General features: G+C 48.1%; 1 protein-coding gene across 1 annotated transcript in view; it reads right to left on the reverse strand.

Moving 5' to 3' along the window:
- LOC138468346 (uncharacterized) overlaps positions 1 to 26,272 on the reverse strand; it is a 196,939-nt gene that overhangs the window by 108,703 nt on the left and 61,964 nt on the right. The window contains exon 3 of the mRNA XM_069608865.1: positions 4,270 to 4,459. Within this exon, the coding sequence (XP_069464966.1) occupies positions 4,270 to 4,459 (190 nt within the window). The remainder of the gene's footprint in view (positions 1 to 4,269; positions 4,460 to 26,272) is intronic.

Raw genomic sequence — 26,272 nt, forward strand, 5'->3', positions numbered from 1 at the left:
CCACGACGAGATCCTCTCTTCCCCCGGACGAAGGACCGACTTGCATCCGCTGCCAGGAACAACTGCCCCCACTGGAGCATTCTCACCACTTAAGGTACCGTGTCCGCCAGGCCTCCCTTTCTAAAGATTGCTACAAGGTAATAATAACCCCTTAACCTTCTGGACTGGCCGCCTTGACCCCCTAACTGGTCCCTTTCTTTGGTCCAACTCCTTTTTGAACCTTTACAAGACTTTTGTGCACTGCAACCGTGTGACCTTGGAAACATTTCGTTTCGATCCTCTTAAAGCGGATCCGGCCTACTGACTCTGAATTCACGGTTTTACTTTGCCTTCCTCTCTTGTCATGTTCTTGTAAAAGTGTTGGGATCTGTTTCAACTTATTCTCTGCTTTTCTCTCCCTTTTTAAACCGAATTATTAGAGTGCCATCTACGTTAAGCGCTCACCGCTGTCTGAAAATAAGTGGGGCTTTACTTAAGACTTGTCTTATATTCTTTTAAGGGAGTGTATATCTTTTAGTGACCGTGTTTTTGAATTGCTTACTATTAGTGCCTGTGTGTTTTCCTAGATGTGGTTTTAAATAAATAATTATATCTCTTTTACACCAAGCCCTGGTCAGCGTTTACTTGTTCTACTGTGTTCTCTTGACCTATTGTGAATACTCTGTATACTGCCTAACTCTTCTTGAGGGAAGTCTGACTGCTCAGCCACAGCTACCAAGTGAATCTGTGTGGTACAGACTGCTACCAAGTGGGTTTACTGCCAAACACCTGTAGTCCTAAATCTTTTGCAGTGGTCCCAGAGGGAACTGCACAGGTTTCTGCCTAACATTTGGTTTGGAGTTTGAGAGGTGTATGCGGAGGAGGAAATTGTTAGTGGTCTCGGTTAGTTGGCATCTATATCCTGGTTGACCAGTTGTGCTCGCGTAATCTCGCTCGATGGGGTGCTTGAGAATCATGTGCCTCTGGAGGTTCGTGCTCGTTTTGTATACGAGGCCCCTTGAGCATCTCACTGCCTCTTCTGCCCGTTCTGTCAACAGCGTTGCATGCTCCCCACCCCCACCCACATGGCCAGTGCACCTGCCAGTGTCCATATCGTAGTTAGTGCGGTCATTGGTGGTACCTAGTTGTAGCTATACAGCGGTTGGGGATGGTAAGAATTGGCTGGGGTTGTTGCCTCCGTGGTTCTCGCATGTGTACCACTCTGTCTGGCGTCACCCCTCCTAGTGCCCTGAGTGCTTATCAGTCGGTTCTGGGGCTTGTCAGTGTCCTTTCCGGTTTAGTTGTTTGTCTTACTGCTGCTTTGGTTTTAGTCTCTGGTATCGAAGAGCCAGGTTTTTAGTAATTTTCTGAATTTAAGGTGATCTTTGGTGTTCCTTATTTCTTTTGGGGTGTTGTTCCAGGTTTTTGCGGCTAAGTGGTAGAAGGCGGTGCCTCCGAGGTTTTTCTTGATGTAAGGTTTTAGTACTATAGTAGATGGCCACCGGCCCAGGTATTTTTCTCGGGCTGTCCTATTGTCCGGTGTAGATGCAGTGTGTCCCCTGCGACGGCAGTCGTCTGAGCTTCAAGAGTTGCAGCAGGAGCGGCCTCGGAAGGTGTGTGTCAGCCAGGGCCGAAGGGACCTCCTGCAGTGTGCCCTGGAGCTGTCATCTACAGCTCTGCTGTCAGAAAAGGGCTGCCCAGCGGGCACCATTTAATTCTGTGACATGGGGGCAAGTACACCTCCAGTGACCCTTTCACGTGCCAACTCTGCATGACAAGTGCTAATGTCGGGGCTGTTCATTTTGACGGCCCGTATGCATTTTCAAGGCAGGTGCCTCTCAAGCTATTTGGTGTGTTCGTGAAAGAATATGTCTACATAAAAAATGTACAAGCCGGTCTGCTTGTCTGAAAGTGCAAAAAAAAAAAGAAATACTTGTTTCTATACCGCCCATTTTATTCACACTGGCTGCCTGTTTTCAAAAAGGAAGGAAGCAAGCAGCCTTTATTAATAATACAACCACCCACAGCAGACTTCAGACGTCTCCTTCTTGCAGTGCCACGTGTGAATAGGGCACCCAGGCAAGCCTCCGTTTTTGAATTGTGTCACAGCTCTGCCGTGAGAAATGAGAAGCAAAACTACGAATACCAGGATGCACCACTCGCACCTGGCCTACACGGTGCGACGCAATATGCATCTCTGTTTCACAGCCAGCATACAGGCCAAGGAGGCAGGGGTGGGAAAGAAGCCGACTAGTGGGCAGGGTTGGCCTTTTAGCCAGTCGCAATCTGCATTTGCTTTGCGGTGCACACATTTGCGTGAACTACAAGTCCCAGAATGCAATCGGCAGTTGAATAAACAGCTCGGGCTGGATGGGAGGTGTCAGACATTTTATGAGACCTCTTCTCCATGCTTAAGCCCTTACTGGAATGTAGTTCCTTCTCTGTAGATTGGTCAGGCAGGCCAATTTCTAGAGAGAGTTACACCAGTCCTGGATTCCCGGCCCACCTCAACCTTCAAGGCTGCTGCTAAATGTAGAACTGCATTCCCATTGGGCACATGAAACGTCACTGTCGTGCAAGGGAGCGAGATGCCTGTTATATCGCTCTATGCTATGGATCCCAAGTACAACAACAAGGATAACATGGGAGATTTAATAACAGGCCAGGGGGAATGGGGGGAAGTCAGTCGCAGGTCAGAGTACCCTGCTCAGCCTCTTCTCATCTCACACAATGAATACGGTTCTGGTGGGAAATCTTATCTGGCAGGATTTCATGACTGCCCTATGTCTCTAGAAGGTTTGTAGGGTTTGTATAGTCGGCTTAATCCTAGATGTAGCTTATTGAGGTTTTAAACTGTCTTGCTCATATGAAATGAATGTGTTCGGGCAATATTGGCAATCTAACTCTCATTTTGTCACTATGCATTTCTTTTGGAATGTTGGCTTGGTGGGTTAACGTGCCAGCTGCTGTTATTTATATATATTCTCCAGCAGGGGCTTGACCCAATGAGCTATTCTAGGGATTTACTGACTCTCAAAAGTTAAGGTTTCTAGGAATGATTATACAGCTGCTTTTAAAACTAAGAATGTATTTTTAGACATTAAATGGTCAGTGCCATCTATTGATTTGGTAAGATAGACAAGTGGGTTAATGCACATCTTGATCCAAATCTGAACAGCACAATACAGATCAGCCTAACCCCCAGGATTGGCCCGGATACTTCAGGTTTTTGGAGACATTCCCTGGGGAGAGTGAGAGACCTACAGATTTCTGGTGTGCACAGACGTCTAAGTAGGGGCGGGGGGAATAAAGCTTGAACCCCCTACCGCCAATCAAACCGTGGCAGCGCACAGGGTCCTCAGCTCAGCAGGAGGAACGTTTCTATCATGCACGTACAATATGAGGTCAAGTCTCCAAGTGGTGGACTGGTCTCAAATCCTAGCTTCATCTTTTAACTAAAGTGTGTGATCCTGGGCAAATCAGTTTATCCTTCTGTGCCTTATCCAATCTGAACTACATAAGCCCTATGTTTTCATAAAATAGAGGAAGATGTAATATATATATATCAGATTTCCCCAGATGTAATGAATTAAAAGTCATGATTATAAATTACTATTGTTAAATTTCTTCTATTCTAGATCACTAAAAATGTTGGCATGAGTGTGTGTGTGTGTGTCGGTTAGTGTTATTATGCCCAATCTTTTTTATCCAGGGAAATGACAATGGCGCGCGGGGTTGGGCGCGCGCTGCAAATACCAGACATTTCAGAGTTTTTGATTTCAACTGTAGGCAGGTCTGGCTTGACAGAACCAGCTCAGCTGTCCATTGTTCCAAGGTAAAATAGTGTATGGCATATCATTTTGCGAAATGTCATTTTAGCCATGCATAAGACATGTTTTATTTTAATAATGCAGATTGCTTTTCAAAAAACGTACATAGGTCAGTTAAAAACATAATTGCTAGCATAATTTTTTAATTCCCCCTTGCTATTGTACTGCAGTTTTTGAATCCATGAAAGTGGTGTGACAGGAGGTGGGGTTTCTACAATGTGGGTGTGGCTAGTAGCCAGGTTTTTGCGTCAAACAAATGAGGCAACCCCAGTGTTTAGCTATTCACAGTTCTTAGTTTGTGCCAAAATATCGTTTTGTGACTGGTTTGCCCCCTGCCCCCAGATTCCATGTCTCACATAAAACACGTCTACATTTGAAAGGTGCATTAACCAGGGAGCTATTTTGCCATTTTATGAACCCTTGCTTTAATGACGAGCAGAGGGCTGTGCTGCATCCATACCTGGAGGCCTCTTGGCACTTGCCGGCGATCGTGTTGTCCACATCTTCCGGAACCCTGCCCAGAATGGCAGCAAACTTGCAAATACAGCCTCATGTAACTCGTGGAAGAGGTCGGGCGGGGGGGTGTGCACGTTGAGCGACTTCTCCACGGCCTCAATGGTTCTCTGCAGCAAATCCTCCTCCATGGCGAGCTGGAAAATCATTAGAAGGTTAAGGTAGGTTCACCTCTGATATAACCCTCCGCTGACACATTTTCACACCACGTGTCTCCCATAGACTTCAATGGACTCACCGCCCCACACTCAGTTACCATTGACTTCAATGGGAACATCACCACATTCCTATTGAAGTGGCTCATTTGAAATGGGGATGTAATCCCCCAAAGGACAATGTATGCGGTTCTCTCTGGGGGATTTTGATAGTTTTCTGGTTGTGGTGGTAATGACGGGCAAATGCGCTGTCAGGTCGGCAAACGGTGGGCGCCGCCCTTAGTGGGGACACCCACCCAGCGGACACAAGGGTGAAAGGAAGGAAGGACAAGGTGATGGCCCCCTTGCACGGGCGGGGTGGGGGGTGCAAGCACATCACAATGGGGGCAACGGAGGGGGAGCAGGACCAGGAGAGGGGCTATATAAGGCTTCCGGCCTCCTAGGTGCGCCCTCTTGGTCCGGCTGCCCCTTCCAGCTCAGAGGAAACCCACCCACGTGTCCCACTGCCGATTCATGGTTAAGTTACAGTCTTGAAATGAGTTGATGTTTTCTCTTCCAGAGCGCCCAGCGGATGTTATATGGGGACCCCAAGAAAAAGCACTGACCGATCCCAAAGGGGACTGCACAGCCAATAGCTTAGAAGTACGGCGCCCAGGGGTACTAGACTCAGGGGAGGCCTGGGGAAAAGGGCGGCTTTAGGGGGCTTGGAAGTCCTTCCAACACCAACGCGGGGGGTGTGGGAAAGTAATGGGAGAACGTAAACTGGGGGAAAGTGAGGGGAAGTTTTGGGGGACGGGAAGAATTTGGTTACAGGAACAATTGGGTAAAGGAAGGAAGGATTTCGGGGAATGGATAAGGAGGGGGTAAGGAAGGAGTTGGGTAAGGAAAGAATTGGGGGAAGGGGAAGTATCTGGGGGAATGTGAAGAGTGGGGGACGGAGAGGCATCTGGAGGGAGTAAGGATTGTCTGGTCTTGAAGGAATTAGTCGGTTGGAATAGACTTGCTGGCGGGTGAAGGTACTGGAAGACCCAGGGAAGAAGAATGCGGGGACTGGGGGATGGATTCGATTAGTATTAGAAGGATTTAGGGGGGCAGGCAAAAGCACTTGGGGAACCAAGAGGGGGCGCCTAGGAAGAACCGTGGGGGATGGTTAGGAATAGAAAGAACTGAGTAATGGAAACCAAGGGGAGGCAGAAATGGAATATAACCAAAGGGGGCGAAAGCACTGGGGGAGGAAGAAGAGACTCAGGAATGACAGAAGGGGGGGCGTTAGATGGGGAAAGAGGCCCGGGGGGGAGAAAGAAAGAAAAATTGGAAAATAGAACGAAAGTAAGAGAACAAAGAAGAAGGGTAGAATGGGAAGAAAGAAACTAAGCAATAGAAGTACAATGTTAGAATGTTAGAAAGAACAAATGAATAGAAAGATAGAATGGAAGAAACGTTCATGAATAGAAGAAAGAAAGAAGAAAAGAAAAGAAAAGAACAAAGAAAGGGCCATGAGCAGAGAGGTGCGGGTCTACTGACGGGGTCATCTGGACACTGACGGGGTGGGGGTGCTTAAGCAGCCACACCCAGCGTAGAATAATCCTGAGGTGTGGTGGAGAGACGGATAAGATAGCTCCTGGCTTCATGCTTCAATAAAGCTTTCTGCAGCTTTTGTGAGTTCCACCTTTGAAAACGGGTCCTGCCTCTTTATTTCAGGGAATCCTCAGGAGGTCTTTGCAGGGTGGGGCTGGGGGAGGGTAGTAGGCTGAATGAGGTGATGGATGCTACAACCATGGGAGGCACAGTTGTGGGCTGTCCCCGCTATGAGGCCCGTGAATCCCAATGGTCCAGAGTTTCCACCCCGACCACAAAAGAAGCCGCAATCCCGGCTGCCATGTATATGCACGCCGGCTGACATTACAGTGGGTCCCTACGGATGCCACCTGCTTTTTACAGGAGTGATTGACAGGCACGAATGGGGTTTGTAGCCTTTCTGTGTGCATCGAAATTAGATGGAGGCAGCTTTCCTGCACTGAGCAGGAAAACGCATGCAGCGGATTTTACAGGATGCGGTCCCACACATAAGCTCCCTTTTAGGTGGAGTATTTGCCCGCAGGAGAGGAAGAGCGAAGCAGAATCGTAAGTCATGACCGTGCCTCGGCTCCCCGTACAAAAAACCGAAAGTGAACCATAACGTGCATTTCATATATACAAATTGTACACTACACTTTTGCGCATGCAATTTCCTTCACGCTCAACAAACAATCGAACAATCGACCAATTGCCCACATATTTGCCCATTCTGCCGAAGCTGAGGCCCGTATCTTGCTTTGTACCATCTACAGCCCGCTGCAGCACCTCCCCTGTCCCCAAAATGGTGGACGCAATGCGGCACCACAGCGAGGCTGTGTCCTGTTGCTAAGCAACAGGGATGCTTTTAATTGTTTCAATTTCTCCCGGCAGGCGGATACGCTGGCGGCATACAGCAAAGGCCAGGACAAGGCCCTGTCTGCCCCTGTTCGCCACAGGGCGCAAAGAGTATGTCTTTCTACAACGGCCCGGCACCGTGCCTGCGAGCAGGCTACGCTGAAACGCAGGTACTGTGTCACCACGTAATCTGAAACAGCGTATGCTACTTACATACTGACGACAGCACTCAGATTCTGCCCACTTTGAAAAGACTTATTTGCTTCAACATACCTCGTTACTGCCCGGATTACTGCACAGCCCCACCGTTGCAAGCAGGGAACCATCTGAACATATTATTGAATATTGACATTGTGAAATACGATCCTTGCTTAACATGAAGGCGGCCATTACAGATTTGTCCTTTCATCTAGCATATCCCATGACTAGGTGCTAGCCTTCAGCATTACGTATCTGTCGGCAATCGGCCATGTTATTATCTCATCATCCGCCAGTAATCGGATCCTCCGATATATGACTTGTTCACACGCGTTATGAGTATTGCTCTGCTTATTACAACCCGTTAGTTCGCTTGCCTATCCATACCTTGAGCAACTCAAACACATGTGGTAATGTTATTTTGCCACATCATTTGTTTAGCATGTGCCTTGGCTTGATTCCCGCATTATCATTACTTCCCCATCGCATCGTATATTATCTAAAATTCCCCACTGCCTATCCAAGCAACGTGTGTTGGTCCGCCTTGTTCATGTTAAATGCGGTATAGGACTCCTCACTGCCCTTCCAAGCTACAACTGTAACTAAGTTGTCTATAGCTTACCCCACCAATTATTGCGCTAGCACTATATTTTGTAACTAGCACGCATCACCCCACACCGTGTTACCACGGAACTCTGCACTCATCACATTACTGTATCTCCCACTATAGTGTCAACATTGTGTACGGCACTGACTATTTTGCGTACCCGCACCGCATTTTGCTTATACTGTTACTGTATTTCATGTAGTGAGGAACAACAGAAATTGCATACTGCATTGTCTATATTGTGTACTGGACAGTATACTGCCCACATTGTGTACTACGCATTGCCTATATTGTGTACTGGACAGCAAGAAACTACATCATGCTTAATTTACTCTGTACTCTCCCATTTATACTTGCTATTGCCAGAACCCACACTAGGCAACCATTTGACTCTGATCAGATGGAACAACCACTGCCCCTTACCATGATCCCCGCCATAGCCACTTGCCCTAGGATCAAAGCCACCCCCTTCCTACCAGCACTCAACTTCAACAGCCTGGATGCCACACTCAGGCCGACCCTATTCCTACCCAACCTACTACCAATTCCACCATGGAATAACAAGGGTACGCCATCTAACCCCACTATCAATAAGAATACCTTAAGCCTCTTTACAGGCCTACCTACCGCCTGCCCTAATTTGAATGACAGACGGTCTATGCTCCCAGCGCACCCCCTGGTCTCACCACCTCACAGCCAGCATGCCAAATACGGCCCTAAAGTCTCAAGGGGCTTACAGACACTAAACCGACCCAACATAGACAAAACACTAATCAGAAAGAACCCACACCCAGAAACAGCCAACTCAGCAACCTGAAGCAGTCCATCAAAGGTGCCTTAATAAACGGCAGGTCCCTTGTAGCCCATGCGACCGAGATTGCAGACACCATCGTCTCCACCAACCTAGACTTCCTTGCAGTAACAGAATCCTGGCTGCAGGCTGCAGCAGGCCCCTCACTTGTACTAGCAGTCCCCGATAATGACTCCATCATCAGAGCTGACAGACCCAATTCCAGAGGAGGAGGCACCGCCATCATCTTCAGAGCTACGCTAGACATGAGAATAGCTCCCTCAGCTCCCCTCTCATCCTGCAAGCTTCTCTCAGCTAAACTCCAAATGTCGCACAAAAGTACCACCACAATACACCTAATATATAGGCCTCCTGGGCCCTTAGCCTCATCCGAGGAAGACATTATGACACTACTTACCGACAATACCAAAACAACTTTGCAAACCTTAATCTTAGGAGACTTCAATTTAGGCTATAACGATCCCAAGGACCCCCCAGCAATCTCCTGAGATAATGTCCAGAATGAACATGGACTTACACAAAAAATTACCCAACCTACTCACGAGAAAGGAAGGACCCTCGATTGGGTAGCAGATCTAAATTGTAACATCACAATGAATGAGATTATACCTCAAACATGGACCGACCACTACCTTCTCTCCTTTGAGCTTAGCATTAACAAGCTACTGAATAAATCGTGCCCTATGGCACCGCCGTGTCCCACCAAAACCAAACGTAACATCACGGCCGAGGCTATTTTACCGCTAGTAATCCCTGCACTTAGCACACTACCTATCACTAATGACCCCAACTTACTGGTAGACGCCTACAACGCATCAATGGCCAAAGCTATACATAGTCGCACCTCTTAAAATGCGCAACGGGAAACAAAGAGCACACATGAATTCCTGGTTCACCCCTGAATTAAAGATGCTACGATCTGAAAAGAGGAAACTTGAAACAATTTGGAAAAACATCCTTTCATTAGAGAACAAAACTAACATAGCTAACATTACTGCCAAATACAAAGACCCGATCCTCCACACTAAGCGGGATACCTTCAACAATAGAATAAAGCAAGCAGGATCCAGCACTAAAGAACCCTTCAACATACCAAGAGAGCTGGAGAACCCTAACCCACCCACAGATCTATGCCTAAAAGACAAACCTTGGTGCACAAGCATTCAAAATGTGCTCTCCAACAAAATTGCCAGCCTTCAGACTAAAATAGCAGACAAACAGTGTCAACTAATAGATTCTACTTCAACTTCACCTCCACCGGCAACCCCCTCGCAACAGCCCTCAGGCTTCAAATTTACTAATGTATCGGCACCAGAGGTACAAAACATTATAGCCTCATTGAAACCTTCTAATTGCCAGGGCGACAGTCGTCCAGGACAGATCATCAAAGACGCGGCCAGAGACCTGGCCCCATTTATTACCAAATGAATCAACGCATCATTCTCCAGCAGCATTGTACCTAGCAACCTGAAGGAATTGTGGGTACTACCGTTACTCAAAAAACAAACGCTAGACCCCACGATCCCTACTAACTACAGACCTATCACCACGGTCCCCTTCCTGTTAAAAATCCTAGATAGGGTTGCGTACTTGTGAATCCAAGACTATCTAGAGACTAATAAACTCCTGGGAACACGACAATCTGGATTTAGACCTCAACATGGGACAGAAACCACCCTTGTCCACCTCAGAGGCCAGATTGATGAACTTAGAAGATATAGGAAGCCTTGCCATCCTAATCCTCCTTGACCTGTCGTTGGCATTTGACCTTGTCAACCACAAGGTACTCTGTGATCACCTCGCCACGGCAGCGCATTACTCTAGGTCCGCCATCACCTGAATTCAATCTTTCCTCAACAATAGAACCATGCAGGTCTTCTCACCCTCTGCAGCTGCTGAACCCATACCCATCAATTGCGGCATTTCCCACGGTTCTTGCGTTTCGCCCACTTTGTATAATATGTTTACAAAGCCCCTGTTTGATAAACTAGACCGTCTCAGTGTCACCTACACAAACTATGCAGGTGACACCCAGATGCATATACAGGCAAGCTGATAAAGGCCTGTAGACCTCTGCATTCAACGGAAAGTTGTCTAATTCTAGCTAGAGCACTCATACAGTCCAAACTGGACTATTGTAATGGTCTCTACTTAGGTGCTAACAAGACTGTACTCAACAAACTCCAGATAATGCAGAACAACGCCTTCAGAGCTGCCTTAAATATGCCAAGAAGAGAGCATATCTCAGCTACCAGAAAACAATGCAAATGGCTGTCCATACAAGAAAAGATTGAACTCAAAACTCTATGTCTTACCCATAAAGTGTTGAACTACACAGCCCCTCCATATCTCACGGACAAAATCACAATGAGATCATCCACACAAATTACCAGATCGTCCAACACCTCCTGTCTAGTGGTCCCCAGTTATAATCGAAGAGAGCAGGCGGGTCCAGTTTACCGGTCTTGGCCGCCGAACTGTGGAACACTCTCCCCTCTGACATTAAATCCATCCAAATATTTGCCAACTTCAGGAGAAGTGTCATCTCGTGGTTACTGAGCAAGAACTAATCTGGTTCGTTCTTCATGTATCCTATCACTAAGATGTAACTGTACCTAGCAATCCCTCCATGTATGTACTCTCTGTTCTATTCACTGTAATCTGTAACTGTTATTATTATTGTAATCTGTAACCATATTCTTACTTCTTGAGCGTCCAGATACCCCTGGGTCAGGTGCGCTATATAAGTACAATAAACAAACAAATAAACAAACAAACATGAGCCCCTCTGGCTAGGAAATCCACCCAAGATGGCGCTGATGGTAAGTCAAAATGGATAGCTTGCCTCCACCTAAACTCCACTGGAGATCCCCCACACTACACACCCGCCACATGTGGTGGTGCTCTGGGACTGGAACCCCCAAAACACACACATTAAGCTATCACTGCTCACTCCGACTGTTAGGGAGAATTCTCATGTTATGGCTAATTTCCCTTACCTATAGAGTCCCCCAGCAGCTTTGCTGGATTTGAAGGGTTTATTTCTTTTTTACCTGCAAAGAGTGAGACTCTTTTTCCCACTCTTAGGCATTTTTGCTATGTGTGTTCTAGGCTATTTTTGTGTTTAATGCCTATGGGATCTTTTTCTCTCACCCATAGGAACCATCTTTATTCACATGTGTTACACAGCACCCTCCGTGCAGCGACACAGGGGTGTCGTAGCGATGCCCAAACATAGACTCCATACCCTGAGACTGACTACTGTCTCCCAGGGCATGTAAAGTCCCCATTGACTTTACTAGTCGATTATTATGAACTTAACCAGTACACCCCATCTTAAAATGGAAGTACTGGAAGGGGTTAATAATTTTTCCCCTATGTTCATTTTCGAGAGGATACCTTAAAGTCCCCCTCTACAAAGTTTCTGGCTGGTGGTAGTGGTTACTACCTTTTATATTCGACCGCAAATATTTCTCTATGGGATTTTCTCATTGTTCGAGGCTACCACTTTTACTGACAGCCTCTAACATACCGCCGGTTTATTTTATTATTAACTTTACTCCGGTAGGTTTTATTTGCCAGAACTTTGATAAAACTTCTTTCTCGAGTCTTACTCCATTTTCCTAACCCAGGTCGGGGATCCTTTGTTCGTCCTTTTGGCGGGCTTCTGCCAAGAAGCCCTCCTTTCAGCGCCACTGAGTCTGGGGTGGGTCTGTTGTTTGGGAGGGGGAGTAGAACCCCCGGACAGAGTTGCCGCAGCAACTCAGGTCACACTCTAACCTGATAGGCTGGAGGGTCTCCCGCCAAGAAGATCACTCCACTGTGTGAGTGACAGCTAGGCTGTATGAATGGGTCTCTTTCTGCTTAAAAGCAGGGTCCTGAGGACTGGAAGAGCAAGACGTCGCCACTGGAACTACGGAACTGAAGGGAAGAGAAGCCAGAGACATCTTCAGCATCTACACCAAAGGTGAAGCCCTGCCGGATCGTCTCACCACTTTTCTTCCACACGATGAGAGGAGATCTTCAGCGGAGGAGCTTCCTTCCCTTGAGCTGGTGGGGTCAACCAGTTCACCTATCGCACCCTCAGACCTGCCTTGGTTGACTTGACAGTGCCCCGCACTTGAAGACCGGATAGCCAGGCAGCTATCGACTACTTCGTTTGGCAGCACCGCGACTGGTTTCATCCCTGGGTAGTGCAGCGACTCGAACCTTCCTCCACGACGCGAGCCTCTCTTCTTCTGTTGGACCCCTCGACCTACAGGAACTACCAGGAACAACCGCCACCGCAGGAGCCACTTCTCCACGTTTAAGGTACATTGTTCCGCCAGGCCACCCTTTCTCTGTGGTAGCGCTCAAGGTGTTTTAAATCCTTTAACTACTTGTGGGGTCAGCCACCCTCTCTCTTAACATTGTCTTTCGCCTTGCATCTACCTCTTCAAAGGTTTTCTACTAAAGACTTGACTGCTGCTACAAGAACATTTTTGCTCCTAAGCTCTTGGTCCTGTACCACTGACTCTGGCTCAGACCTATTGACTCTGGCTGATTAGTTAGATCTGCTCTCACTAGATTAGTTTTCAATGAGAACTGTGTTGATGCACCTAAATCTTCTAAACCCCTCTTCCTTCCTACTGTTTTAACTTGTGGAGTGCCATTCTGCTCAGTTTTCATTCACTTGTCTTTTGGTTAAAGTGTTACTGTGCATTACTTGTTCACAAAACTTCAGGGAAGTGTTGCTAGGGGGTGTCTGAAGATATTTCGGTTTAACTTGTACTTTCTCTCCCTTTCGTTGAATGGGTAGAGTGCCATTTGTAGGAGGTTTTCACTGTTCCGTTTTGCTCAGTTTTCACTATACCGCAAACTTGTCCACAATTGAATAGGGAGTTGTATATGCTTTTCTTTTGACTAAACTTAACTTACTTTATTAACTGTGATCTATGTGTTGATTTAGAAGTGTATAAAATAAATATATATTCTCTTTTTAATACAAAGCTTTGGTCAGTGTTTCCTTGTTCCATAGTCTAATGGGCCTATTGTGTAAACCCTGAATACTGCTCATCCCCCTCTTGAGATAAGTCTGACTGCTCAGCCACAGCTACCAACTAAATATTTGTGGTACAGACGGATACCAAAGGGGATTTATTGCTCTCACCTGTAGTCCTAATCTGGGGTAGTGCTCCCTAAGGGAACTGCCCTGGAATCTGCCTAACACCGACACACCTCAAGACTCCCGTCCCCCTGCCCAGACCTACCAAACCAGCGCAGTGCAAAAGGATCCTTTCGAGGTCGATAAATGAGCCCCACTCACCGTGGGTAAAATAATAAGCAGCGCCCAGAAGCCTGAGCGTTCGCAGTGCTATATAAGTGCAAATTATTATCATTATCAGAGCTCTCTGCCCATCTCCCACACCATGAATCATAAAGTGTTTAAACAGCAGTGTCGAATAACAAGAAGACACCTTGCCCTCTGCGTTGAAGGTTGGCTGGTTGCAGTGAGCAGAGTTTAGCAGGCAAGGGTGAGGCCCAGGACAGGCCAGCCAGGCATGTCAGCCCCGTGTGCGCCTACCTGCAGGCCGTGTCCGCGAAGCCTTTGTAGGCTTCCAAGGTCTCCAGGAGCTCAAGGCGTTGGATGTCGGCCGGGTGACTTGCGTCTGGGGTGTTCCTCTGATAGTGTGAGGCTGGCTTGTCCAGCCTCCAGAGTTGCTTGCCGGGTCCTGATACCCTCCTTGTTGTGCTGCATGCAGCGTGCTCCCGCGGCAGGAAGGTTTGGTGGCTACGCATTTCCCAGGTGGTGCCACCATCTCACTTCCAGGTGGTCCACTCTCTTGGGAGGCCCATGGCATCTCCCATTTTTGATATACGGGGTAGGAGTTCTATAGGAGGGTGGTTCCTATTATTGGCCAAATCAAAGTGCCATTTTGTTTTCGTGCGCCTGCTCCTCTGGTCAAATAAGACTCTCTGGATTTCCACTCCACCACCTAAAGTCAGTGGAGTAACTTTGCTGAAAATGTTGGGGCTGGGGAGGGACATGACATCTAAAGGAAAGGGGCCCCTGCCAAATGAGGGTGGCAAACTGGTGTGCCACGAAAGTCAGGGGGAGGGGAGAGACAAACAGCCACTACACCCATCCCTACAGTGACAGCCTTAGCTAGGCTCATGAAGTATTGCATCTGTTGAGCACACATGCATGCAGTGGTGTGTGACTCAGGCGGCTGACTTGCCTGTTACACTCTATCGTCTCTCGGATTAACATGTGTACACATGTTGTGCCATACTGGGCCCTCAAGCAGCAAAACCTACCTAGCATTGCCACTGGCCCTGAGGAGCTCTAGAAGCGACTCCTCCATGCTGACAAAGTTGGCCCCTGACCTTGGCTAGATGCTGTGTCAGAGATGCCTGGGGCCCTCGACCCCTTCATGGACTTCACAAATGCCAACCTGCAATAGCTGGGGCTGGGGGTCTTTGAGAAAGCAAATGGCAACTTGGGAAACAGATTCACGAAGCCAATGCTTCCAGGTCGCTACTGATCAGGAGAAGGAGGGGCGAGGGGGGGGTTGCGTGGGATTGCTCCGAAGGGACAACCAAACTGTAAGTGCCAGGCTCCAGAGCTGCCTCCAGCGATGACAGTGCGCAAGCGCCACCATGCCAGTGTTCCCAGTCACATGTCGGAACCGTTACTGTGTTATCCCTCTCACGATGTTGTGATGGAACCTACAGGGGCCATGCCTGCTCCTCTTCCTCTGAAGGGGGGGTATTCGCCTGCTCGTCTTCCTCTACCCATACGCGCCGATTGCCTGCTCCTCACTACCCATGCATACTGATTGCCTGCTCCTCACTACCCATGCATACTGATTGCCTGGTCCTCACTACCCATGCATACTGATTGCCTGGTCCTCACTACCCATGCATACTGATTGCTTGGTCCTCACTACCAATGCGTACGGGTAGCATGGTCCTCACTACCCCTACATACTCATTGCCTGGTCCTCACTACCCATGCATACTGATTGCTTGGTCCTCACTACCAATGCGTACGGGTAGCATGGTCCTCACTACCCCTACATACTCATTGCCTGGTCCTCACTACCCATGCGTACTGATTGCCTGGTCCTCACTACCCATGCATACTGATTGCTTGGTCCTCACTACCAATGCGTACGGGTAGCATGGTCCTCACCACCCATACGCACCGATTGCCTGGTCCTCACTACCCATGCATACTGATTGCCTGGTCCTCACTACCCATGCATACTGATTGCCTGGTCCTCACTACCCATGCGTACTGATTGCTTGGTCCTCACTACCAATGCGTACGGGTAGCATGGTCCTCACTACCCCTACATACTCATTGCCTGGTCCTCACTACCCATGCGTACTGATTGCCTGGTCCTCACTACCCATGCATACTGATTGCTTGGTCCTCACTACCAATGCGTACGGGTAGCATGGTCCTCACCACCCATATGCACCGATTGCCTGGTCCTCACTACCCATGCATACTGATTGCCTGGTCCTCACTACCCATGCATACTGATTGCCTGGTCCTCACTACCCATGCGTACTGATTGCCTGGTCCTCACTACCCATGCGTACTGATTGCTTGGTCCTCACTACCAATGCGTACGGGTAGCATGGTCCTCACTACCCCTACATACTCATTGCCTGGTCCTCACTACCCATGCGTACTGATTGCCTGGTCCTCACTACCCATGCGTACTGATTGCTTGGTCCTCACTACCAATGCGTACGGGTAGCATGGTCCTCACTACCCCTACATACTCATTGCCTGGTCCTCACTACCCATGCGTACTGATTGCCTGGTCCTCACTACCCATGCATACTGATTGCTTGGTCCTCACTACCAATGCGTACGGGTAGCATGGTCCTCACCACCCATACGCACCGATTGCCTGGTCCTCACTACCCATGCATACTGATTGCCTGGTCCCCACTACCCATGCATACTGATTGCCTGGTCCTCACTACCCATGCGTACTGATTGCCTGGTCCTCACTACCCATGCGTACTGATTGCCTGGTCCTCACTACCCATGCATACTGATTGCTTGGTCCTCACTACCAATGCATACTGATTGCTTGGTCCTCACTACCAATGCGTACGGGTAGCATGGTCCTCACTACCCCTACATACTCATTGCCTGGTCCTCACTACCCATGCATACTAATTGCTTGGTCCTCACTACCAATGCATACTGATTGCTTGGTCCTCACTACCAATGCGTACGGGTAGCATGGTCCTCACTACCCCTACATACTCATTGCCTGGTCCTCACTACCCATGCATACTAATTGCTTGGTCTTCACTACCAGTGCATACTGATTGCTTGGTATTCACTACCAATGCATACTGATTGCCTGGTCCTCACTACCCCTACATACTCATTGCCTGGTCCTCACTACCCATACGCACCGATTGCCTGGTCCTCACTACCCATGCATACTGATTGCCTGCTCCTCACTACCCATGCATACTGATTGCTTGGTCCTCACTACCAATGCGTACGGGTAGCATGGTCCTCACTACACCTACATACTCATTGACTGGTACTCACTACCCACATGTACTGATTGCCTGGTCCAGGGTTGGACTGTCCACTAGGCCTCTCTGACCGTGGCCGGGCCGAAATCGTTCAGATTAACTTAACTGGTCTGCTGTTAAATCTCAGTTACCAGTTTAATGGTATCCACTACAGAATTATTGCTCATTTTACTATAGCCGGTATGATAGCTCAGTGGGTTGTGCGCTCGCTGCTGCGATGTATGTGTGATCTGCAGGTTCGAATCCGAGCAAGGCCATCTTGGCCTTTTATCCTTCTTAGGTCAATAAATGAGTACGAACACAGGTTGGGTGATATTGTGTGCATATTTGTTCTATAAAAAAGAGCTTAAGCGTAAGTGCTATACAATAACATATTATCATGTGGCCTTGGACGTCTGCTTGCATTCACAGTAATTTGACAATATGGATCTATACACACAGATATTAATGAGTCATATGGTGATCCATTCTTATATAAAATGTATATCACATTAGCGAAATAATAACCCTATTTTATGTAGTGTACTTAGGAACAATGCTATTTAATGGCACTTCCTGTTTTTTCAAGGGGTGAAAGGTCGTGTTTCATCGCTTCCCGGGACGTCATTTTGGGGTGGGGTCAAATGACATCACTTTTGGTGATGTCATCAGAGGTCAACTGTCGAGGGGCGAGGGGTGGGCCACTTTTTTGAGGCGAGCGGTGGGCCACTTTTATTTTGGGTGACCGGGCCAATTTCTTGTCCCAGTCCGACCCTGGCCTGGTCCTCACTACCCATATGTACTGATTGCCTGGTCCTTGCTACCATGATCTCTAAAGTCAGGTCCCACAAAGTCAATCAGATGGAGGTTGTGTGTCTGCTAGGTGTGTATTCTTCAAGAAAGGGGGCTGTGCTTCAAATCCTTAAGAGTTTGACTCTTTGACAGGAGACCTGGGATGAAAGACTGTGGGGTGGAGGGAACCTTTTGGTTGCATTCTAAGCCTCTGCTGTATGGAGGGCTTTTCAAGTGTGTTATTCCCTCAGTGGGCAAACTCTTCGTGTTTATAAATAAAGTCTGCGTGAAGACCTTAAAGCCCAGTGTCCAGCTGTGCTATTCCTCCCCATTGCCTACATCAGAGTTTGCACCTTGTAAAATGCAGGTGGTATAATGTGAGTCGTTGCCGTTCAGTCTATTAGTTAGGGACTGTGAAGATGCCGGAGGGCGGTGGCCTGTACCTCCGCTCTCTATATGGTAGAGGGGAGGCACAGAGGACCTCTGCCAAGATTCTCTATTATTGGTACGTAGTCGAGCAATCAAGGCCTAGCTTCTCGGGAGGGGATGCGGGCTGGTTCTTAAGTACAGTGCAGTCCCCAAGCACCCACAAAGGAATGTCCGCACACTGTATTGGTTAAAACACAGTCTTTATATAATTAATATTCAAGGTGATATACAGTTCTAAAGTGGTACCACTAACGTTATCAGATCTCATTAAAGTGCATACGGTCAGAATGTCACACAGATCAAAATAAAGAGGAAACCAGCAGTAGAGAGAGGAAGGAAAGCAAGATGGTTAAACAACTGGCAGAATACTGGTCACTACCGTTAAACACAGTTCTGTGTAGAGATCCCCCCACCAGGGCAACCTGTAAAGCAAAGATGTATCACAAGCCCAGTCCTTATATTGTTCACACTAGACTTCCCAATAGTTCTGCAACCCCAGAGTACCTGGCGTTGTAGTGTTCCTGGTCCGGGAATCAACAGCCCTTCTTGAGTGCCCTCCCTTTAAGGCAGGAGTCACGGGTCGTCAAACGTCTGACGGAGAACAGGTCGAGCTACGACGGTGAAGTGACAGCTTCGTTCCTAGCGGTGCTCATTGACGGGGAAGCGTAAACGTCCTGCAAGGAAGAGGCATGCGGGGCACCTCGGTGTCGATAGTTCTGGACCGCAAACAGTTTGAAGAACTGTGGCCTAGCAAGGGCGTTGAGTCGTCGGCGTCTCTGTGGTCTTCGGGTGGCGGGAAACCCACCGGTGGATGCTTCTCGGCGCGTCGTCGGTCAGGCCTTCTCCAGCAGGATACAGCGGCGACGATGCGGACGAGAGCGTCCTTGGATTCGAAAGTTCTTAGGCAAAACGGGAGCACGGCGGCTCCGGTCTGCGACAGCAGTCGTCGACAGTGGTGGACAACATTCCGAGCGCTTCTCCTTGGAGTTCTGCAGCAGTCCCTGTCTCGGGTCGGCAGCCTGTCGAAGGTCTGTCTACCAGGGAGCTTAGGCAAAGATCAGCTGGTGCACGATGGTCCCTCGTAGCTCGGGAAGAGGGCGCCTTACCAGGTCCTCTCTGGGTCAGTCCTTAGAGGCCCAGCAGCTTTCAGATTGCGAAGGAGAGCAACAGCAATTCTTCTTGTCCAGCAGAGCTTCAAGGTCAAGCTTTAGTTACTCCAGGTACTCGTCGTAGTAGACTTCAGCTTCTGAACACGATTCCTAGCAGTGAGAGGTCCCCAGATATACTGTTGATCTCCCATTCATTTCCGCTGGGTCACACTCAAGCAACCAATCACGACGAAGGGCATTCGTGCAGGCAGCCAATCAGGCACACGGTGCATTCAGGCCATTCACTTCTCTCCAGACACTCACAATAAGTTATGTGTATTGGGACAAGTACCGAGCCATTCAACAATCCACACTGCATTCATACCGGTTTCAGGCAGGGCTGTCTCAGTCATTGTGTCAACCACCAGATACTAGACACCCACAACATAGAATGCGTATTCGTCACACACTCCATTCACCCAGGTCCCACCCACAGGCGTACCCACAACATACGGTCGTTGAGAAGGCTCCAGTCAGTCTGGTCAGCACTTCCCCACACTACCATATATGGAACTTTCACCCAACAGCCAGCCAGGGGGAAGGGACAGAGGCAGGGCTTCCCGGGACTTCGGGAAGATCAAGGTAACAGGTGATGGAAGGCAAGAGGCTATGGGGGCCATTTTGTCTCCATCAGGAATCTACCGATTCCAATGACAGGGTCTGTGCATCCCAAAATGGAGGACGCTCAGGGCACCAGTCATTTCAGCACGGAGCTGCCACCAGCCCGTACCCTGCTCTGTGGGCCACACACAGGTGCCCAAAAACATACACTAGGGGCACAGGGTTGTACCCCCACCCATGGGTGCCATAAGGGTATCCCATGGGTCTGTTCACCAAACCAAAAGAGAGAGCTGCACCGCCAGGAGTCCCAGATGAACTCCTGCACGGAAAACACGACAGAACACACGATAAAAAGCAGGAAAGGACAAGGATACAGACCTTCCATGGAGACGAGATAATCGCTACGCTATGTACGATACATCCTAATATGGTCAGATCACTCCTTGGTCCTATTCTGGTTGCACTTTCCTAGGAAACCGTGGTACCTGATGACTCCACAGACAACAACCGTAGAGCAAAGCTGGAACACCATCCAATTGGAAATCGAGCAGAACGAATAAACTGTATATCCGCCAAGTTTGTCCAACTCCAGGCCCTGGGATAAATTTGCATGCAATGATTCTAAATGTAGGCATATTTTTCCTCATGAATATTAATGAGGGATATCCTGAAAACAGGTCAGGATCCCGGCCCACGCTATCGTATAGAAATGTCCATTATAGTAGTACAAAGGACACTGAAGCTCCTACTCAATGTCTTGAGATGTGCTTACTACACGCGTGTGATGCTCTTGCTTCTACCACAGCTGGGCAGGGCAAATCCCTATCAGGAAAATACCCTAATTGACCCCAGGGCATAGCTAGGCTTAATAACAGATCAGATGAGTGGAAATGGCCCAACCCATGTATCATAGAAAACCAAATGAATAGGCTCAAGGCAGGGGAAGGGAATGTTGTTACACCCAAAGTTTATAAACACCCCCCACAAAAGAGTTATTTAGAATCCTTAAGGAACTCTGAGCACTGTCATCATCTCAGCCCAAATCTCCTCTTCTTGAAGCATCTGTGAAGATCCTGCATCTCTCTGTAGCTCTACAGTACCTTCTACCTCTAATGATATTGCACCTAAACACAATACTACCCATCGATGCTAGCAATGAAAATGATCAAGAGAGAAGCCAGGAACCGACAAGCTGCTATACCTTCTATCCCTAATGATATTGCAGCTAAACACGCTACTACCCAACAGGGTAGCAATGAAAATGATCAAGAGAGAAGCCAGGAACCAACATGCCTTTATACCTTCTATCCCTAATGATATTGCAGTTAAACACGCTACTACCCAACAGGGTAGCAATGAAAATGATCAAGAGAGAAGCCAGGAACCAACAAGCTGCTATACCTTCTACCCCTAATGATATTGCAGCTAAACACGCTACCACCCAACAGGGTAGCAATGAAAATGATCAAGAGAGAAGGCAGGAACCAACATGCCTTTATACCTTCTATCCCTAATGATATTGCAGCTAAACATGCTACTACCCAACAGGGTAGCAATGAAAATGATCAAGAGAGAAGCCAGGAGCCAACACCCCTTTATACCTTCTATCCCTAATGATATTGCAGCTAAACATGCTACTACCCAACAGGGTAGCAATGAAAATGATCAAGAGAGAAACCAGGAACCAACCAGCCTTTATACCTTCTATCCCTAATGATATTGCAGCTAACCACGCTACCACCCAACAGGGTAGCAATGAAAATGATCAAGAGAGAAGCCAGGAACCAACACGCCTTTATACCTTCTATCCCTAATGATCTTGCAGCTAAACACACTACCAACCAACAGGGAAGCAATGAAAATGATCAAGAGAGAAGGCAGGAACCAACATGCCTTTAAACCTTCTATCCCTAATGATATTGCAGCTAAACACACTACTACCCAACAGGGTAGCAATGAAAATGATCAAGAGAGAAGCCAGGAACCAACACGCCTTTATACCTTCTACCCCTAATGATATTGCAGCTAAACACGCTACCACTCAACAGGGTAGCAATAAAAATGATCAAGAGAGAAAACAGGAACCAACACGCCTTTATACCTTCTATCCCTAATGATATTGAAGCTAAACACGCTACCACCCAACAGGGTAGCAATGAAAATGATCAAGAGAGAAGCCAGGAACCAACACGCCTTTATACCTTCTATCCCTAATGATAATGCAGCTAAACACACTACTTCCCAACAGGGTAGCAATGAAAATTATCAAGTGAGAAGCCAGGAACCAACACGCCTTTATACCTTCTATCCCTAATGATATTGAAGCTAAACACGCTACCACCCAACAGGGTAGCAAAGAAAATGATCAAGAAAGAAGCCAGGAACCAATCAGCCTTTATACCTTCTATCCCTAATGATATTGCAGCTAAACACGCTACCACCCAACAGGGCAGCAATGAAAATGATCAAGAGAGAAGCCAGGAACCAACACGCCTTTATACCTTCTATACCCAATTATATTGCAGCTAAACACACTACCACCCAACAGGGTAGCAATGAAAATGATCATGAGAGAAGCCAGGAACCAACACACATTTATACCTTCTATCCTTAATGATATTGCAGCTAAACACGCTACCACCCAACAGCGTAGCAATGAAAATGATCAAGAGAGAAGCCAGGAACCAATCAGCCTTTATACCTTCTATCCCTAATAATATTGCAGCTAAACACGCTACTACCCACCAGGGTAGCAATGAAAATGATCAAGAGAGAAGCCAGCAACCAACACCCCTTTATACCTTCTATCCCTAATAATAGTGCAGCTAAACACGCTACCACCCAACAGGGTAGCAATGAAAATGATCAAGAGAGAAGCCAAGAACCAACCAGCTGTTATTCGATTAAACCCATGGTCAGAGAATATATCCATGCCCTGGTTAATGGAAGCAAAATGTCTGGATCAGCACTAGACCTCTCGGGTTAAACGTGTTTCTCTGGTAGAAACCTCTTCTAATTGAACCAACTCCCCATTAATCTCAGGAGTGGTTTCGACGGATTATAAAATGTCCACTGATTTAAAATAAACCTCTCTAGATCCGACTGATTTGCTTAATAAAAAGCCAACATGGAGTCTTCCTTTCCTGGTAAAAGTTACTGAAAGGGCTGTAATAAGGCACGCTCAGGCTTCCATTGAGGCCAATCAGCTCGTCAGTCCCAGGTGGGGTTTAGACTGGAAAGGAGCACCCAATCAGTGGTTTTGCCCCTGCTGAAGGACCTCAGGCAAGACCTGGCGAAGGGCTAAACTCTGGTCTTTGTTCCAGTGGCTTTCTCTCTGCAGCATCCGACATGATGCCATTCTCATTAAGCGCGTCCACGCGGAGGCACTTGATGGGTGCAAATCTTTTCTTTCCGTGCACCTTGCGGCATTCAACGGGATGCGTGTTTTTCCTAATTGAAGACCGTGGCATGCAGCGTCCCATGCTGCTTAGCCAGATCGCCTCTGCCGTTCAATATATAGTTGCTTCCACCGATTGATCTGTTGGAGTCTTGCGGCTTTTTAGCGCATAACTACGTGGACGATGCCTAGTGGATGGTAGATCTCACAGCTGAGACCTAAAAGTGCCTATTTTCAACTTGGAGCAGTGAAAAGAGTCTATGGAGAGTACATGTGGCCATTGTACTTGTCTTGACAAGGATCAGCCATGCACAGTATTAAGCAGAGAGATGCAGGGCTCAGATGCCTTGACAAGGATCTGCCATGCACAGTATTAAGCATAGAGATGCAGGGCTCAGATGTTGTGACAAGGATCAGCCATGCACAGTATTAAGCAGAGAGATGCAGGGCTCAGATGCCTTGACAAGGATCTGCCATGCACAGTATTAAGCAGAGAGATGCAGGGCTCAGATGTCGTGACAAGGATCAGCCATGCACAGTATTAAGCAGAGAGATGCAGGGCTCAGATGCCTTGACAAGGATCTGCCATGCACAGTATTAAGCAGAGAGATGCAGGGCTCAGATGTCTTGACAAGGATCAGCTATGCACAGTATTAAGCAGAGAGATGCAGGGCTCAGATTTCGTGACAAGGATCAGCCATGCACAGTATTAAGCAGAGAGATGCAGGGCTCAGATGTTGTGACAAGGATCAGCCATGCACAGTAGTAAGCAGAGAGTTACAGGGCTCAGATGCCTTGACAAGGATTTGCCATGCACAGTATTAAGCTGAGAGATGCAGGGCTCAGATGTCGTGACAAGGATCAGCCATGCACAGTAGTAAGCAGAGAGATGCAGGGCTCAGATGTCGTGACAAGGATCAGCCATGCACAGAAGTAAGCAGAGATGTTGTGACAAGGATCAGCCATGCGCCGTAGTAAGCAGAGAGATGCAGGGCTCAGATGTCGTGACAAGGACCAACCATGCGCAGTATTAAGCAGAGAGATGCAGGGCTCTGATGTCTTGACAAGGATCAGCCATGCACAGTATTAAGCAGAGAGATGCAGGGCTCAGATGTCGTGACAAGGATCAGCCATGCACAGTATTAAGCAGAGAGATGCAGGGCTCAGATGTCGTTACAAGGATCAGTCATGCACAGTATTAAGCAGAGAGATGCAGGGCTCAGATGTCGTGACATGGATCAGCCATGCACAGTATTAAGCAGAGAGATGCAGGGCCCAGATGCCTTGACAAGGATCTGCCATGCACAGTATTAAGCAGAGAGATTCAGGTCTCAGATGTCGTGACAAGGATCTGCCATGCACAGTATTAAGCAGAGAGATGCAGGGAGCAGATTCCTTGACATGGATCTGCCAGGCATAGTATTAAGCATAGAGATGCAGGGCTCAGATACCTTGCCAAGGATCTGCCATGCACAGTATTAAGCAGAGAGATGCAGGGCTCAGATGTCTTGACAAGGATCAGCCATGCACAGTATTAAGCAGAGAGATGCAGGGCTCAGATGTTGTGACAAGGATCAGCCATGCACAGTATTAAGCAGAGAGATGCAGGGCTCAGATGTGGTGACATGGATCTGCCATGCACAGTATTAAGCAGAGAGATTCAGGTCTCAGATGTCGTGACAAGGATCTGCCATGCACAGTATTAAGCAGAGAGATGCAGGGCTCAGATGCCTTGACAAGGATCTGCCATGACCAGTATTAAGCAGAGAGATGCAGGGCTCAGATGTCCAATGCATGAGTTGTTAGTTTGAAGTGTACAGGGTTGTAGTTGCCAGTGCTTGGTTGCTCATTCCCGAGGATACCTGGGCCTGAATACCAACAAATGCAGGGCTTGGGGTGCATACCACCAGGGCATGATGCAGGCCTCTTCTGGCAAGGGCTATAGAGCTCTTTAGTTGGGGACCATCATGCTATTGAAGTCAATATATGTGTATATAGTGATAAAGGGGGCTCGCATTCTGGCCTCTCCGACATGTCGTCCAGCGGTGGCTGCTGAACAAGGGCATTGTTCTGTGCTGGTCATGTCCCGCACTGATGGGGTCTTCCTGTTCATCAAGCTTTCTGGCCTCCCGGAATCCATCACTATGTCTTCACTGGTGGCCATGCAGGGATGTTGGGGCATTCCAGCACTATGTCTTCACGGGTAGCCATGCAGGGATGTTGCGGTATTCCAGCACTATGTCTTCACTGGTGGCCATGCAGGGATGTTGGGGCATTCCAGCACTATGTCTTCACGGGTGGCCATGCAGGGATGTTGCGGCATTCCAGTACTATGTCTTCACTGGTGGCCATGCAGGGATTTTGCAGCATTCCAGCAGTATGTCTTCACGGGTGGCCATGCAGGCATGTTGCGGTATTCCAGCACTATGTCTTCGGGTGGCCATGCAGGGATGCTGCAGCATTCCAACACAATGTCTTTACTGGTGGCCATGCAGGGATGTTGAGGCATTCCAGCACTATGTCTTCACTGGTGGCCATGCAGGGATGTTGCAGCATTCCAGCACTATGTCTTCACTGGTGGCCATGCAGGAATGTTGAGGCATTCCAGCACTATGTCTTCACTGGTGGCCATGCAGGGATGTTGCAGCATTCCAGCACTATGTCTTCACTTCTGGCCATGCAGGGGTGTTGCGGCATTCCAGCACTATGTCTTCACTGGTGGCCATGTAGGGATGTTGCAGCATTCTAGCGCTATGTCTTCACTGGTGGACATGCAGGGATGTTGCGGCATTCCAGCACTATGTCTTCACGGGTGGCCATGCAGAGAAGTTGCAGCATTCCAGCACTATGTCTTCACGGGTGGCCATGCAGGAATGTTGCGACATTCCAGCACTATGTCTTCACT

This window comes from Ambystoma mexicanum, chromosome 4q (genome assembly GCF_040938575.1).
Source record: "Ambystoma mexicanum isolate Mex_15411 chromosome 4q, UKY_AmexF1_1, whole genome shotgun sequence".
Taxonomy (NCBI): Eukaryota; Metazoa; Chordata; class Amphibia; order Caudata; family Ambystomatidae; genus Ambystoma; species Ambystoma mexicanum.